At 32.5% G+C, this 15,954-nt stretch overlaps 1 protein-coding gene across 1 annotated transcript in view; it reads left to right on the forward strand.

The window, feature by feature from the left end:
- LOC141284558 (fibroblast growth factor 12-like) overlaps positions 1 to 794 on the forward strand; it is a 22,974-nt gene extending 22,180 nt beyond the window's left edge. Inside the window, exon 5 of the mRNA XM_073817541.1 lies at positions 171 to 794. Coding sequence (XP_073673642.1) covers positions 171 to 301 — 131 coding nt within the window. The 3' untranslated portion in view covers positions 302 to 794. The remainder of the gene's footprint in view (positions 1 to 170) is intronic.
- Positions 795 to 15,954: the final 15,160 nt, after the last annotated feature.

The raw sequence follows: 15,954 nt of genomic DNA on the forward strand, positions 1-15,954 counted from the left end.
TTTAAAGGCGATTTTTCAGATATTTAAATAGTATCTGTATATTTTAAAAAATGTACACTAATGACTGGTTTTGTGGTCCAGGGTCACATATGTTTGAACTGCACTGTATTAATGCACCACTAGCTGCAAAAACAATAATTCTGATTTGTATTTGTCTCTCTGTGTCTCAGTGTGTATGTATAAGGAGCCGTCGCTGCATGATATTGACGAGAAGCAGCGCTCCAGGAAAAACTCAGGAACTCCCACTATGGGCACCAGGAAAGAGATCAACCAGGACTCTACTGATCATGAAGGCTCATAGCCACACACACACACACACACACACACACACAGATCTGTAAATGCACACACACATATACACACACTTACACACACACATACGGTGACCCCTGGAGCTGAATGCTTTCTTACACCCGAACAAACAACAGCAACTTCAGCATCGACAAACATCAACCGAAACAAAAATTAACAAAGTAACGTGAAAAAAAAAAAACATATTTAAAAAAAAAAAAGCTGAATTCTTGCCTGTGAAAATATTTTAGGAGTCTCTGAAAAATCAGGACATGATTTTACATTTTATGCAAAGTCTGGCAAGAGTCTGTTCGCGTCACGTGCTCGAGGAGACGCGTGAGGGTGTTTTCTTTCGGGAGTCTGAGCTTTAAAGCCATGTTCGATGATCACACGTTGATTTATGAATGCCAAAAGCACTTTCACTCACCGCTATACGTCGCTCACCTCATTAATATCGAATGTTCTCATCGATTGTGTCCTCCAATCATTGCTCTGTTTTTTTATTCCGGGTGGGAGGGGGAGGGAGGGAGGGAGGGGCTTGCAAATTCTGCTCTCGGATTGGCTGGAGGGTTCAGGAACATGCTCTGCTGATAGGCTCTGACTGGATCTGCTTCATCTCATTCCGCTGTGTCATCTACACTTCTGTAGCATTTTACTTTACATTTAAATCCCCTCTCAACGTCTCTGAAACAGGCTCGCTACTGTACCTTTAAGACTTGTACATGTGAATGAACTGTTCTGATTGGTGAACACCAGCACGCTGGTGTTGTTTATTTGGGGCGGGCCGCTGAATAGGTGTTGATGTGTAAATTTGGGCAGAGAAATGTTAATGAGCTTATGGTTATGATGTCATAATCATGATTTCTGAGCATCCACATAGAACTCTTATTTTCAAAGAGCGAGGAAAAAATATCTGTGGTGTTTTGAATGTACACAAAATCAATCAGAGATTTTGCATTCAGTAAACCGAAGCGTCTGCTCTCATTTCACCGTACGCCTGTTTTCAAACCGCTCTCTTTGAGAGATCAGGGTTTTTAATCCTGCCAAAAGCACAGACTGCCCTCCGAGTAACTAAACTGGACGAAACCACTTTAAGCCAGAAAATATACTGCCCCGGCTTTCCTTCACTCAGTGTTTTTTGTTCAAAAACAGGCTGTGTTTAGAATGGAGTCCTAGTGTACTCCTTACTGCGCAGTATATACTCAATACTGCCTCATTTTTTAGTGCACTTGCAATAATAAACGTTATAGTAGTGTGCTATATTTTTTCACTATGTTGCATGTCTAATTCAGCAGAGGTCTGAAATAAACCTTTTTGCATGTTTAATCCGATTTTGTGCAAGACATCCATTAAAATCATGCGAAAAGGTGCATTTTTCGTGCTGTAAATAGAAGGTCGAATGCATTGCATCATTGCATTGTGGGATAGTGTTCTACTTGAACTTTGCAAGATTGCTACTGAATTTTTCATAACTGATGCATTAACAATGCAACATCTGTATTGTATAAAGCGCTGTATAAATAAGCCGCTTAGCTTTAGGTAAATGTCTTAGGAACATTTGCATACTGTGCACAGTATGCATACTATATACTGCAGAAATGGTGAGGTTAGTATGCTGGGATGCCATTCGGAACACAGCCACTTTCCCTGATTCAGCTCAGTGCGTTTCTGATTGGTTACTGGAGTCCAGGTTCCTTCCCCTTTAAATGCGATCGACCTGTTCATTGGTCAGATCCATCAACGTAAAGGCCAATCAGCCATCGGCTGGGTTTCTGAGAAGTCTTCCATTAGTGGAGCTGCACCAGCATCAACGAGGGAGGGGGTCAAAGGTCAGGGTCAGGGTCCCGCTAGCGATACGAGAGAGAAAACAAAGAGGTCACGGACCGTACTACTAAAGATGTCTGCCTGTTTTGTTTTGTTTTCATAGAAGTTGTTCTGATTATTGCCATGCTGAAATGATCTTCTGCTGACCTGGGAAGTTCTTTTGTGTTTGCTGATGTTTGCACCTTAATTCTGAACACGTTCATGTTCATTATGTAAAGAGTTCTGAATAAAGCATTAAACCTGCCACAGGAGGAAAATATCATTTAAAAAATAAAAAAAACGATTAAACTCTGGTCTGGTTTCAGCGTTTCTTCTGCCATCAGCACAAACACACGGTGCTTCAGATCTGTTCCAAATTCTCATAATCTGTCTTGCTGTTGGCCAAAATAATGTTCAATATGGGAAGAGTTAAATGTTTCTGTCAGCGATTACTGCTACTGCAAAGTTCACACGAAGTTCACAAATTAAAAGCTTAAGCTATTTGACTCCAGGAGGATTCTGATTGGCTGTCAATGTTTTAGAATGATCATTAACGAATTTAAACGAAGTACAATAACTATAAAGATAACTGTAATGATAACTACATTGTCATCCACACCAACAGCCATTCTGTTTATACAAAGCGTCAATATCCTAAAAGTAATTCCAACCATACTTGTAAGTGTGGAATACCTCATTCACATAGAGTTAGAATTTAGTTTTTTAGTTTTTAAAAAATATTATCTTTATTGTTTAAGATAAGGCCCAATCACACTATGCAAGAACAGTAACTATTCACCTTATTTTTCCCATAAGAGTGGCCATTTGAGACCCTGGCCTACAAAACCAGTCATAACTGTCATTTTAATTATGCTGAATAAATAAGCTTTCAATTGATGTATGGTTTGTTAGGATAGAACAATATTTTCCTGAGATACAACTATTTGTATTTGTATATAACTATTGTTTTATTGCTCTTTTGTTGATTTTGATTGCTTCCATTGTCCTCTTTTGTAAGTCGCTTTGGATAAAAGCTTCTGCTAAATGTCTAAATGTAATGTAAATGTAATTATTTAAAAATCTGGATTCTGAGGGTGCAAAAAAATCTAAATATGGAGAAAATCACCTTTAAAGTTGTTCAAATTAAATTCTTGGCTATGCATATTACTAATCAAAAATTAAGGTTTGATATATTTATGGTAGGGAATTTACAAAATATCTTCATGGAACATAATCTTAATATCCTGACGATTTTTGGCATAAAAAATGAGAATTTTGACCCATGCAATGTATATTGTTGGCTATTGCTACAAATATACCAGTGCAACTTAAGACTTTTTGTGGTCCAGGATTACATTTGTAAATGTTATGGGTCTGGCTTCCAGTGTCAACTGCATCCAGCTATTTTCAGCTGTAAAATGCTGCTTGATATTGCAAATTGGTGTCTTGCCTTATTATTTTAATGTATTGTCTTAATTATGAACACAATGGTTTGTAGTGCAAACAGTTTTACTGTTTACTGCATGTTGTTATTCTCGTTATTCCCTTACTTCAGTTTTGTCATCTGCTGCTTTAAATGCTCAACCTTTTTAAACTATGAACTATGTTTTTATTGTTTATCAGTGGGGGAAATAGATTCCTGAGAGTGATGTCCTTATCGTTATAGTTGTAGTGTGGACTTGTCACAGAATTAAAACGATAATTACAACTCTGTAGGTATACTTATCATTCTTTAAAAGACATAATATAGGTCGCTTTGCTTTTTTTATTTTTTGGAGAGTCTGTTTGGTGTTTACAGATACACAAGTGACCAGCCGAACGTGAAAGCTTTTTGAAAGGTATTTTTAGTTTTGGTGAATAAATAATGGTACGTTGTGTTCACGCTCACTGATGTCTGTGTCTGAAATCTGCCTCGTCTTAGTCCTCAAATGTCATCTTTTTCTATTTTTCCTTTGCACCTGAATGTTTCTTATTGTGTTGTTCTGATGTGTGGCATAAAAAAGTCTGCAAATGTCTTACACAAAGAGAACAAAAAGTTAGATATAAATATATCCTGTTAAAGTTTTTTAATGTTTCTGAAAGAAGTGTCTTCTGCTCCTTAAGGCTGCATTTATTTAATGAAAAATACAGTAAAAACAGTAATAATGTGAAATATTATTACAATTTAAAATAAACTCATTTCCTATTGAGCTGTCACCAACAGAACTGCAGTGATCAAACTATTTTAAATCTAGTGATTTAAGCTACAACTTCATCATAATGCACAATGTTTCCATCTAACAATCATTTTGAGGTGCAGCTTGTCATATTAATGGAGTGTTTTCACTAGTTTGTAGCAACATTGTGCAGTAACTAGTTACTTTTTACTAGTTAAGATTTTTTTGTTGTTGGTTTGATTTTTTTCAGGAGAAATGATGAATCATTTGATTCAGATCGTGATTTTGGTGCAGGTTGGCAAATCATTTGATTCAGATCGGGACTTTGATTGAGATTGGAACTTCTGCCTTTGATTCATATCAGAACTTCAGGAGAAATGATGACCGCAGTGCGAGTTCGATAATCATCTGATTCAGATCAGTACTTCAGCCGATCGGGTGAAGTCCGCAAATTGAGGGTGAGGGTTCGCAAATCATTTGATTCAGATCGGGTCTTCGGTGCGAGTTTGTGATGCATTTGATTCAGATTGGGACTTTGGTGCGGGTTTGCGAATCATTTGATTCAGATCGAAACTTCAGTGCAGGTTTGCAAATCCTTTGATTCAGATCGGGACTTCGGTGTGGGTTTGCGAATCATTTGATTCAGATCGGGACTTCAGGGTTGGATCGCGAATCATTTAATTCAGATCGGGACTTCGGTACGGGTTTGCGAATCATTTGATTCAGTTTGAAACTTCGGTGCAGGTTTGCGAATCCTTTGATTCAGATCGGGACTTCGGTGCGGGTTTGCGAATCATTTGATTCAGATCGGGACTTCGGTGCGGGTTTGCGAATCATTTGATTCAGATCGGGACTTCGGTGTGGGTTTGCAAATCATTTGATTTAGATCGAGACTTCGGTGCGGGTTTGCGAATCATTTTTATTCAGATCGGGACTTCGGTGCGGGTTTGCGAATCATTTGATTCAGATCAGGACTTAGGTGTGAGTTTGTGAAACATTTGATTCAGATCAGAACTTCAGGCTCGGATCGCGATTCATTTGATTCAGATCAGGACTTGGGTGCGAGTTTGTGAATCATTTAATTCAGATCGGGACTTCGGTGTGGGTTTGCAAATTATTTGATTCAGATCGGGACTTCGGTGCAGGTTTGTGAATTATTTGATTCAGATCGGGACTTAGATGTGAGTTTGTGAAACATTTGGTTCAGATCAGAACTTCAGGCTCGGATCGCGATTCATTTGATTCAGATCAGGACTTGGGTGTGAGTTTGTGAATCATTTAATTCAGATCAGGACTTCGGTGTGGGTTTGCGAATTATTTGATTCAGATCGGAACTTCGGTGTGAGTTTGCAAATTATTTGATTCAGATCGGAACTTCGGTGTGGGTTTGCGAATTATTTGATTCAGATCGGAACTTCGGTGTGAGTTTGCAAATTATTTGATTCAGATCGGGACTTCGGTGCGGGTTTGCGAATCATTTGATTCAGATCAGGACTTGGGTGCGAGTTTCTGAATCATTTAATTCAGATCGGGACTTCAGTGTGGGTTTGCGAACCATTTGATTCAGATCGGGACTTCGGTGCGGGTTTGCGGATCATTTGATTCAGATCGGGACTTCGGTGCGAGTTTGCGAATTATTTGATTCAGATCAGGACTTTGGTGCGAGTTTGCGAATTATTTGATTCAGATCAGGACTTCGGTGCAGGTTTGTGAATTATTTGATTCAGATCGAGACTTAGGTGTGAGTTTGTGAAACATTTGATTCAGATCAGAACTTCAGGCTCGGATCACGATTCATTTGATTCAGATCAGGACTTGGGTGCGAGTTTGTGAATCATTTAATTCAGATCGGGACTTCGGTGTGGGTTTGCGAATTATTTAATTCAGATCGGGACTTCGGTGCGGGTTTGTGAATTATTTGATTCAGATCGGGACTTCGGTGCAGGTTTGCGAATTATTTAATTCAGATCGGGACTTCGGTGCGGGTTTGTGAATTATTTGATTCAGATCAGGACTTAGGTGTGAGTTTGTGAAACATTTGATTCAGATCAAAACTTCAGGCTCGGATCGCGATTCATTTGATTCAGATCAGGACTTGGGTGCGAGTTTGTGAATAATTTAATTCAGATCGGGACTTCGGTGTAGAGGTCTGCACCGGGAACCGCGGGACCCGACCAGAATTCTTGCGACGCGGGAATAAATTTCCAAATAAAAGCGGTTGCGGTCGGTAACTCCGGTGTAATTTGAACGGGAGCGGGCGGTAACAATATCCCGTTCCCGACGTATTTTCTGAACAGCAAATCTGAGCTTTACTCATTTTTATCGAGCACCTGTCGGCTACAGCCTGCGCTGATAACTGTTATGCACTCGCTGCACTCATGGACCAGTGCTGTCTGCGTCATGCATTTTATTGGCAAGGTCTCATAGGCGCGGAAAGTGGGGGTACTGATGGTGTTTTTCTGTGGGCAAATGTTTATCAGCGTTACTCCAGAGCGCAAAGCCACGTTTGGAGTGCCAAAATCTTCATAAAGTTATGCTGACTGATTTTTCGCAATCCGTGTGGTTGTTAACTCCTGACCCAAACCCGTCTTTTTTCCGCTTTGCCAAAACAACTTATACTACTACGGCAATTAAAACAGTTCAGTTTTGTATGTAATGGAAAAGTGGTTATAATTTCGTTTCTTTTTTTATTAAGTTAATTTAGAAAAAAAGCGTTTGGAGCATTTTATGTTCGTTAAACATAAGCTTTTTGTTTCTTAAAGTAACGACCAAGCGGAGTTGACTGTGTTTGAATTTGACTTCTCAAATCACGAATTGGCTACATATATAGATATAAATAATAATATATAAATGTGCGCTATTTGGGGCATGTCTGTGCGGAAAGTGGAAGCTAAAATGCATTTAGGCTCAAGCGCGATCAGTTACATTTTTTTTTTCAGTGTAAACTATTTAACCGTTGTTTTTGTCAGACATGATAAATATATATAGAAAGCTTTAAATTAGTACTTAACGAAATAAAACAAATCGAAAACAAAAACTCTTTTATTATGCAGCTAATCCATAAAGATGGATTTCTCTCTAAAGGTGCGTCCAATGAGGAGATGGATGAGGGGGATCGTTAAAAACTCAGAAAACACTATTTATAAATAAATAATTAAAATATCTCCTTACTATTTCACAGTCATGTTGATTATTTTTGCTGGTGCTTTGTGGCAAGCTACTGCCTACTGCGTGCACTTTTTTTTTATCACCATTGAATGTATAAAATATAATTGTAGCCCGCATTTGATCTATGACGGGCTGAAATACAGGGCTGTAATATACGTCTTAACAGTGGAACATGGAAATATAATAGATGTACTGCGAAAAAAAGTTTTATAAACTCGATATTGTTTCCTGATGGTTAAATGTGAGATTCTGGAAACGAGAACTAATTTTAGCGGGAACGGTCGGGTCGGGAAGAAAATTATTCTAAGCGGGCAGCGGGTGAACAAAGTGTGAATATATAGTGGGAGCGGGTGGGTGCGGAATAAAACCTCGCGGGAGCGGGCGGGAGCGGGACCAGAAAAGCAGTCCCGCGCAGACCTCTACTTCGGTGTGGGTTTGCGAATTATTTAATTCAGATCGGGACTTCGGTGCGGGTTTGTGAATTATTTAATTCAGATCGGGACTTCGGTGTGGGTTTGTGAATTATTTGATTCAGATCGGGACTTCGGTGTGAGTTTGCAAATTATTTGATTCAGATCAGGACTTCGGTGCAGGTTTGTGAATTATTTGATTCAGATCGAGACTTCGGTGTGAGTTTGCAAATTATTTGATTCAGATCAGGACTTCGGTGCAGGTTTGTGAATTATTTGATTCAGATCGGGACTTCGGTGTGAGTTTGCAAATTATTTGATTCAGATCGAGACTTCGGTGTGAGTTTGCAAATTATTTGATTCAGATCGAGACTTCGGTGTGAGTTTGCAAATTATTTGATTCAGATCGGGACTTCGGTGCAGGTTTGTGAATTATTTGATTCAGATCGGGACTTCGGTGTGAGTTTGCAAATTATTTGATTCAGATCAGGACTTCGGTGCAGGTTTGTGAATTATTTGATTCAGATCGAGACTTCGGTGTGAGTTTGCAAATTATTTGATTCAGATCAGGACTTCGGTGCAGGTTTGTGAATTATTTGATTCAGATCGGGACTTCGGTGTGAGTTTGCAAATTATTTGATTCAGATCAGGACTTCGGTGCGGGTTTGCGAATTATTTGATTCAGATCGAGACTTCGGTGTGAGTTTGCAAATTATTTGATTCAGATCGGGACTTCGGTGCAGGTTTGTGAATTATTTGATTCAGATCAGGACTTCGGTGCGGGTTTGCGAATTATTTGATTCAGATCGAGACTTCGGTGTGAGTTTGCAAATTATTTGATTCAGATCAGGACTTCGGTGCAGGTTTGTGAATTATTTGATTCAGATCGGGACTTCGGTGTGAGTTTGCAAATTATTTGATTCAGATCGAGACTTCGGTGTGAGTTTGCAAATTATTTGATTCAGATCGAGACTTCGGTGTGAGTTTGCAAATTATTTGATTCAGATCGAGACTTCGGTGTGAGTTTGCAAATTATTTGATTCAGATCGGGACTTCGGTGCAGGTTTGTGAATTATTTGATTCAGATCGAGACTTCGGTGTGAGTTTGCAAATTATTTGATTCAGATCAGGACTTCGGTGCAGGTTTGTGAATTATTTGATTCAGATCGAGACTTCGGTGTGAGTTTGCAAATTATTTGATTCAGATCAGGACTTCGGTGCAGGTTTGTGAATTATTTGATTCAGATCGGGACTTCGGTGTGAGTTTGCAAATTATTTGATTCAGATCGAGACTTCGGTGTGAGTTTGCAAATTATTTGATTCAGATCGGGACTTCGGTGCAGGTTTGTGAATTATTTGATTCAGATCGGGACTTCGGTGTGAGTTTGCAAATTATTTGATTCAGATCAGGACTTCGGTGCGGGTTTGCGAATTATTTGATTCAGATCGAGACTTCGGTGTGAGTTTGCAAATTATTTGATTCAGATCGGGACTTCGGTGCAGGTTTGTGAATTATTTGATTCAGATCGAGACTTCGGTGTGAGTTTGCAAATTATTTGATTCAGATCGGGACTTCGGTGCAGGTTTGTGAATTATTTGATTCAGATCGAGACTTCGGTGTGAGTTTGCAAATTATTTGATTCAGATCAGGACTTCGGTGCAGGTTTGTGAATTATTTGATTCAGATCGGGACTTCGGTGCGGGTTTGCGAATTATTTGATTCAGATCGAGACTTCGGTGTGAGTTTGCAAATTATTTGATTCAGATCAGGACTTCGGTGCAGGTTTGTGAATTATTTGATTCAGATCGAGACTTCGGTGTGAGTTTGCAAATTATTTGATTCAGATCGGGACTTCGGTGCAGGTTTGTGAATTATTTGATTCAGATCGGGACTTCGGTGTGAGTTTGCGAATTATTTGATTCCGATCAGGACTTCGGTGCGGGTTTGCGAATTATTTGATTCCGATCGGGACTTCGGTGTGAGTTTGTGAAACATTCGATTCAGATCAGGACTTGGGTACGAGTTTGCAAATCATTTGATTCAGATCGGGACGTTGGTGCAAGTTTGTGAATCGTTTAATTTAGATCAGGACTTTGGTGCGGGTTTGCAAATCTTTTGATTCAGATCGGGACTTCGGTGCAGGTTCACGATTCATGTGATTCAGATCTAAACTTCAGGCTCAGATCGTGATTCAGATCGGGACTTCAGTGCGGGTTCGCAAATCTTTTGATTTAGATTAGAACTTCAGGGTCAGATTGCAATTCATTTGATTGAGATCGGAACTTCAGAATATGGATCTTTTTATTTTTTTTAAAGTACAAAATATAGGTAAGTACACTTATAAAAACAAAATATTTAAATAGATGTTAATTTAGATGTTCAATATTTTGATCAAACAGTTAAATATGTTTTCTGCTGTTATGTCCCTACCAATGCCAAAAATTAAACCTACGCCATTGCAAAGATGAAATTTCAGCATCATTTGATAGAAAGTTTAAAAGAACAGCATTTATTTGAAATATACGCATTTATATGAAATTAATACATCCTGATGAAAATAACAATTAAACTATTTTTATGCGAAGGCATTTAATATATTTTACTTCACAAACTTTATTTTAAAAAATATTTTTATTTAACAACTTAAAAAAAAAACCTCTTACAGTATTTTATAGTACTTCGGTTTGGTTAAAGTTTGTAGGTTATGTGAGTTGGAGTTTTGCTGAAATGATGCTGTCAGTGTCGTAACAGTGTGACTAATCGGTTTCCTGAAGGTTTTACATTCTGAAGGCTAAATAATTATAAAATCACAGAGGAGCAGATTCACGGAGAGGCTTTAAATGAAGCCTTTCTTCTCTTCAACACCAGAGGCTTTAAAGGCTGATGTGTTCGTCTTGACGGTGCTTGAAATGCAAACTAAATCCTCTCACATCCAGCTAAAATTAGCAGCTGGTCTATTCTGAAAGCTCAAAGCTAATGACAGATGTTTGCAAGAGACGCTTTTCTACTCTTCAAGCAAAACTTCTCCAGAGGATTCCTGAAGACTCTCACCTGCGTTCACGCTTTATTAGAAGCAATGTTTTCACATGACAGGATTTCAGGTGCTGGAGATGTTAAGTTAGATTTTTTTTTTTTTTTTTTTATTGCAATAACACTGTTTTATATTATAAATTCTGAAAAAAAGTATTATATATTTTAGATTATATATATATATATATATATATATAATCTTAATTCTTTTGTAATTATTTTGAAAATATAATTTGTTATTTTATTTTAAATCTCTAACATATAAATAATGTATTATTTAAAATAATACAAATAACAAAATAGTAGTATTGTAATTTATATATAACACACACATACTTTATACATTATTATCACTGAATCTTTTTATAAATAATGTTTTGTTTTTTAACAATATAATATAATATGAAAATAATACTATTATTATTTATTTGTTATTGTATTTAATAATATACATTATTAAAATAATAAATTCCTATATTCTTTTAATAATTTTTAATTATTTAAAAATAAAATGTATTATTTTATTTTAAATATTTAATACATAATATAAAAAATGTAAATATATAAAATAATAATAAAAATATATAAAATAAAATATAGTTTATTTATACATAGTACATACATATATTATTTTTTTATATATTATTTTTATTATCTTTATATATTATTTAAAATATAGCATATGTATTTTATATTTGTGTATATTCTTTTGTAATTGTTTTAAAAATACTTATTGAATATAAGATATATATATGATTTTTGGCATAAAAGAAAAATCTAAAATACATTGTATGGGTCAAAATTATTGATTTTTCTTTTATGCCAAAAATCATTAAGAAATTAAGTAAAGATCATGTTCCATGAAGATTTTTTGTAAAATTCCTACTATAAATATATCAAAATGTAATTTTTGATTAGTAATATGCATTGTTAAGAACTTAATTTGGTCAACTTTAAAGGTGATTTTCTCAGTATTTTGATTTTTTTTGCACCCTCAGATTCCAGATTTTCAAATAGATGTATCTCAGCCAAATATTGTCCTATCCTAACAAACCATACATCAATAGAAAGCTTATTTATTGAGCTTTCATATGATGTATACATCTCAGTTTTGTTAAATTTAATATATAATATTTGTTTTAAATTAATTAATTAATTATTTTCCCTTTTCTAATTACGTTTAAAACACTGTGTTGGAATTCTATTTAATATTTCTTTTATTAATATTTTCAGCTGTTATACGGCGCCACCTGCTGGTGTTGTGCTGTCAGTGCAGTGATGCCGCAGTGAAGGATGTGGGCGAATGAGATGCGCGTTCACATGTGCGTTTGTAAATTCTGTAAACAAAACTAATGTCGCATCAATTTGAAGATGTGCAGCAAGGTCACCTTCTCTCTTCTGGTTTATAACTCGCCAGGTTTTAATCGTTAAAAGGATTAACAGCGAGGTAAAAGTGCCTGTAAATGTGCCAGCGCAGCAGATATTGTGCTGACGCAGCGCACGTATATTACGGCGGTCAGCAGGGGGCGCAGGAACCGCAGCTGTCGCACATCAGCGGGATTCAGGCGGAATACTGACATCCGCCGCTAGATGGCAGCATTATACCATTAAAACCACATGGGAAAAAATGAATGTGTGAAAAAATAACCATAACAATAAATAAATAAAAAATATAGAATACAAAATTAGGTTTAAAAAATAACAAAAAACAAATTCAACAATCAATGCCAAAAATAATCAAGCAAAATAATACATTTATTTTAATGAAAAAAAAATTGTATTTATTTTATGAAGTAATGAAACAAAACCATATTCTATTCTAATCTGTTCCAAAAAATTATAAATAAATAAATTAAAAATAATTAAATAATATTGAAAAAATACATATGGGATAAATAAATTTAAACATAAAAAAAGTAAAAAATAAAAAATAAATAATGCATACAGGAAAAATAAGTAATACAAAAATGAAGACTAAATTTAATTTAAAATTAATTATATTTATTTTACTAAATATTCTAATGACCTTATATAACACAATTATGGAAATAAATGCATGTGTGAATTATTAATCATAACATTAAATAAAAAATAAATGAAAGAAAAAAATACACTGATAAATAAATAAATAATATAATTTAATTAAACAATATTGCTTTTATTTTATCAAGTCATTTCTTTATGACTTATTAATTAAAAAACAGCAGACAGTAAACTAAATGTGGAACCTATTGATGGCAAAACCTGCCAAAACTTCAAATAAATATATGTATAATAAAAAAATAATACTGAAATAAATACATATACATGTAAATACAAATAAATGTAAACATAAATAAAAACAACAATAATAAAAATGTATATAAAAAAAATAAAGGAGTAATACAAAAATTGTCATGACTAAATTTAATAATAAATGTATTTGTTTTTATTTTATCAAATATTTTAATTATCTTATTTAATAATTATTATGGAAATCAATACAAGTGTGAAAAAATAAATATAATAATAAATAAATATTAAAATAAGAACAAAAAAATGAGGTTTGAAAATAACAAAAACTCAAAAATCAATTCCAAAAAGTAAAATTAATTAAAGTAAAGTATTTATTTCATTAAGTAATTAAATGAAACCATATTCTATTCTATTCTATTCTATTAAAAATATAAAATAAAACAAATATATTTAAAAATAAATACATGTGGGAATAAATAAATGTAAGCATAAATAAAAAAAATTATAATTAAATCAATAAATAAAGTAAAAACCAATATAAAAATAATAAAGGAAAAATAATTAATTTAATTAACTTAATTTAATTAAAAATGAATTATATTTATTTAATCAAATAATTTAATTACCTCATATAACATAATAATGGAAATAAATACATATGTGAATAAATAACCATAACAATAAATATATTAAAAAAAAGAAAAAAAAGATGGCTAAAAAAACCCAAAAAACTAATTCAAAAATCGATGCCAAAAATAATAAAGCAAAAGTAATAAGTAATACATTTAATTTAACTTAAAAATGAAAAATAAAAATTAATTGTTTTTATTTTATGAAGTCATTAAACTAAACCATATTCTATTCTATTCTATTCTATTCTATTCTATTCTATTCTATTCTATTCTATTCTTTTAAAAATATAAAATAAAATAAATATATTTAAAAATAAATACATGTGGGAATAAATAAATTTAAACATAAATAAAAAAATCTAATAATTAAATTAATAAATAAAGTAAAAACCAATATAAAAATAATAAAGGAAAAATAATTAAAAATTAATTATATTTATTTAATCAAATAATTTAATTACCTCATATAACATAATTATGGAAATAAATACATGTGTGAATAAATAACCATAACAATAAGTATATATATATAAAAAAAAAAAAAAAAGATGGTTAAAAATAACAAAAAACTAATTCAAAAATCGATGCCAAAAATAATAAAGCAAAAGTAATAAGTAATACATTTAATTTAACTTAAAAATGAAAAATAAAAATTTATTGTTTTTATTAAACTAAACCATATTCTATTCCATTCTATTCTATTCTATTCCAAAAATAAAAAATAAACAAACAAAAATATACATATTTATAAATAAAAAATAAATACATACATACATACATACATGCATGTGGGGATAAATAAATATAACAATAAATAAATACAAAACTAAAAATTAAAAAATTAATTGAATAATTAATTCCTTTATTTATTGATCTATTGTTACATTTATTTATTTAAAACAGAACTGAAGAATAGAATAGAATGCATTCTTTGAATATACTGCTTTACAAAGAAATGTACGCCAGGTGCATAAATGCAAAATGCAAAAAAAGAACAAATGATTAGGATAAAAGAGTTGTTTTAATGTGTGTGATGAGCTCAGGAACTGCTGTGGTGTTCATTTAAGAGTAAACCTCCGTAAAGAAAGCGGCGGTCTGATTATTCTCCCGAACATAAACACACATAAACAGTATTAATTAAAGTTCACAGAAAAACGCATGAGTCAGGAGGGCGCTGGATGTGAATATCGATAACATAAACAGTACTGGCTTTGATTTACAAATGTGATGCAGATCCATAACTGTAAATCACACACGCAAACATTATAAGCCGTGTATCACTGGACTCGCATTCACAAACACACACTAAATCACACGTCTGACCGCTCTACACAACATACATCTAACTAACCTTCTGTCTCTACAACTCAAACATTTCACTCTTATAGCACTATAATACACCATTACAGTCACATAGGAAACACAATAATGATGTGGAAGATTAAATGAACTGCATAGTTACACATGAGACACTGGGCTGAGTAGCATAGAATAGAATAGAAATTAATTAATTAATTAAAAATATTTTAGAAAATATAATTATTTATTTAAAATATTTTATATATATATATATATATATATATATATATATATATATATATATATATATATATATATATATATATATATATATTATATATATATATATATATATATATATATATAATATATTATATTTGTATTTATTTATATTAATATATTATATTTATATTATATTATATATAATATATTATATTTATATTATATTATATATAATATATTATATTTAAATATATATATATATATATTAATAATAATTATTAATAATTTTAATAATATACTATAATATTAAAATAATAATACATATTTATTTATTTAGTAATTATTTTATTTAACATTATATATACATACATATTTTATTTAAATTTATATATATTATTTTAATTCTTTGTAATTATTTAAAAAATATAATTTATTATTTTATTTTTAAATCTCTAATATATAATATAATATATTATTTAAAATAATACTAATTAAAAATAATACAAATAAATACAAATAACAATATAATAGTATTGTTAGTTATATATAATACATACATATATTATATATATAAATATCATTGAATCATTTTTTATAAATAATGTTTTAATTTTTTCTAATATAATACGAAAATAATACTATATTATTGTTTATTTGTTATTGTATTTAATAATATACATTATTAAAATAATAATTAAAAAATAATA

This window comes from Garra rufa, chromosome 14 (genome assembly GCF_049309525.1).
Source record: "Garra rufa chromosome 14, GarRuf1.0, whole genome shotgun sequence".
Classification (NCBI taxonomy): Eukaryota; Metazoa; Chordata; class Actinopteri; order Cypriniformes; family Cyprinidae; genus Garra; species Garra rufa.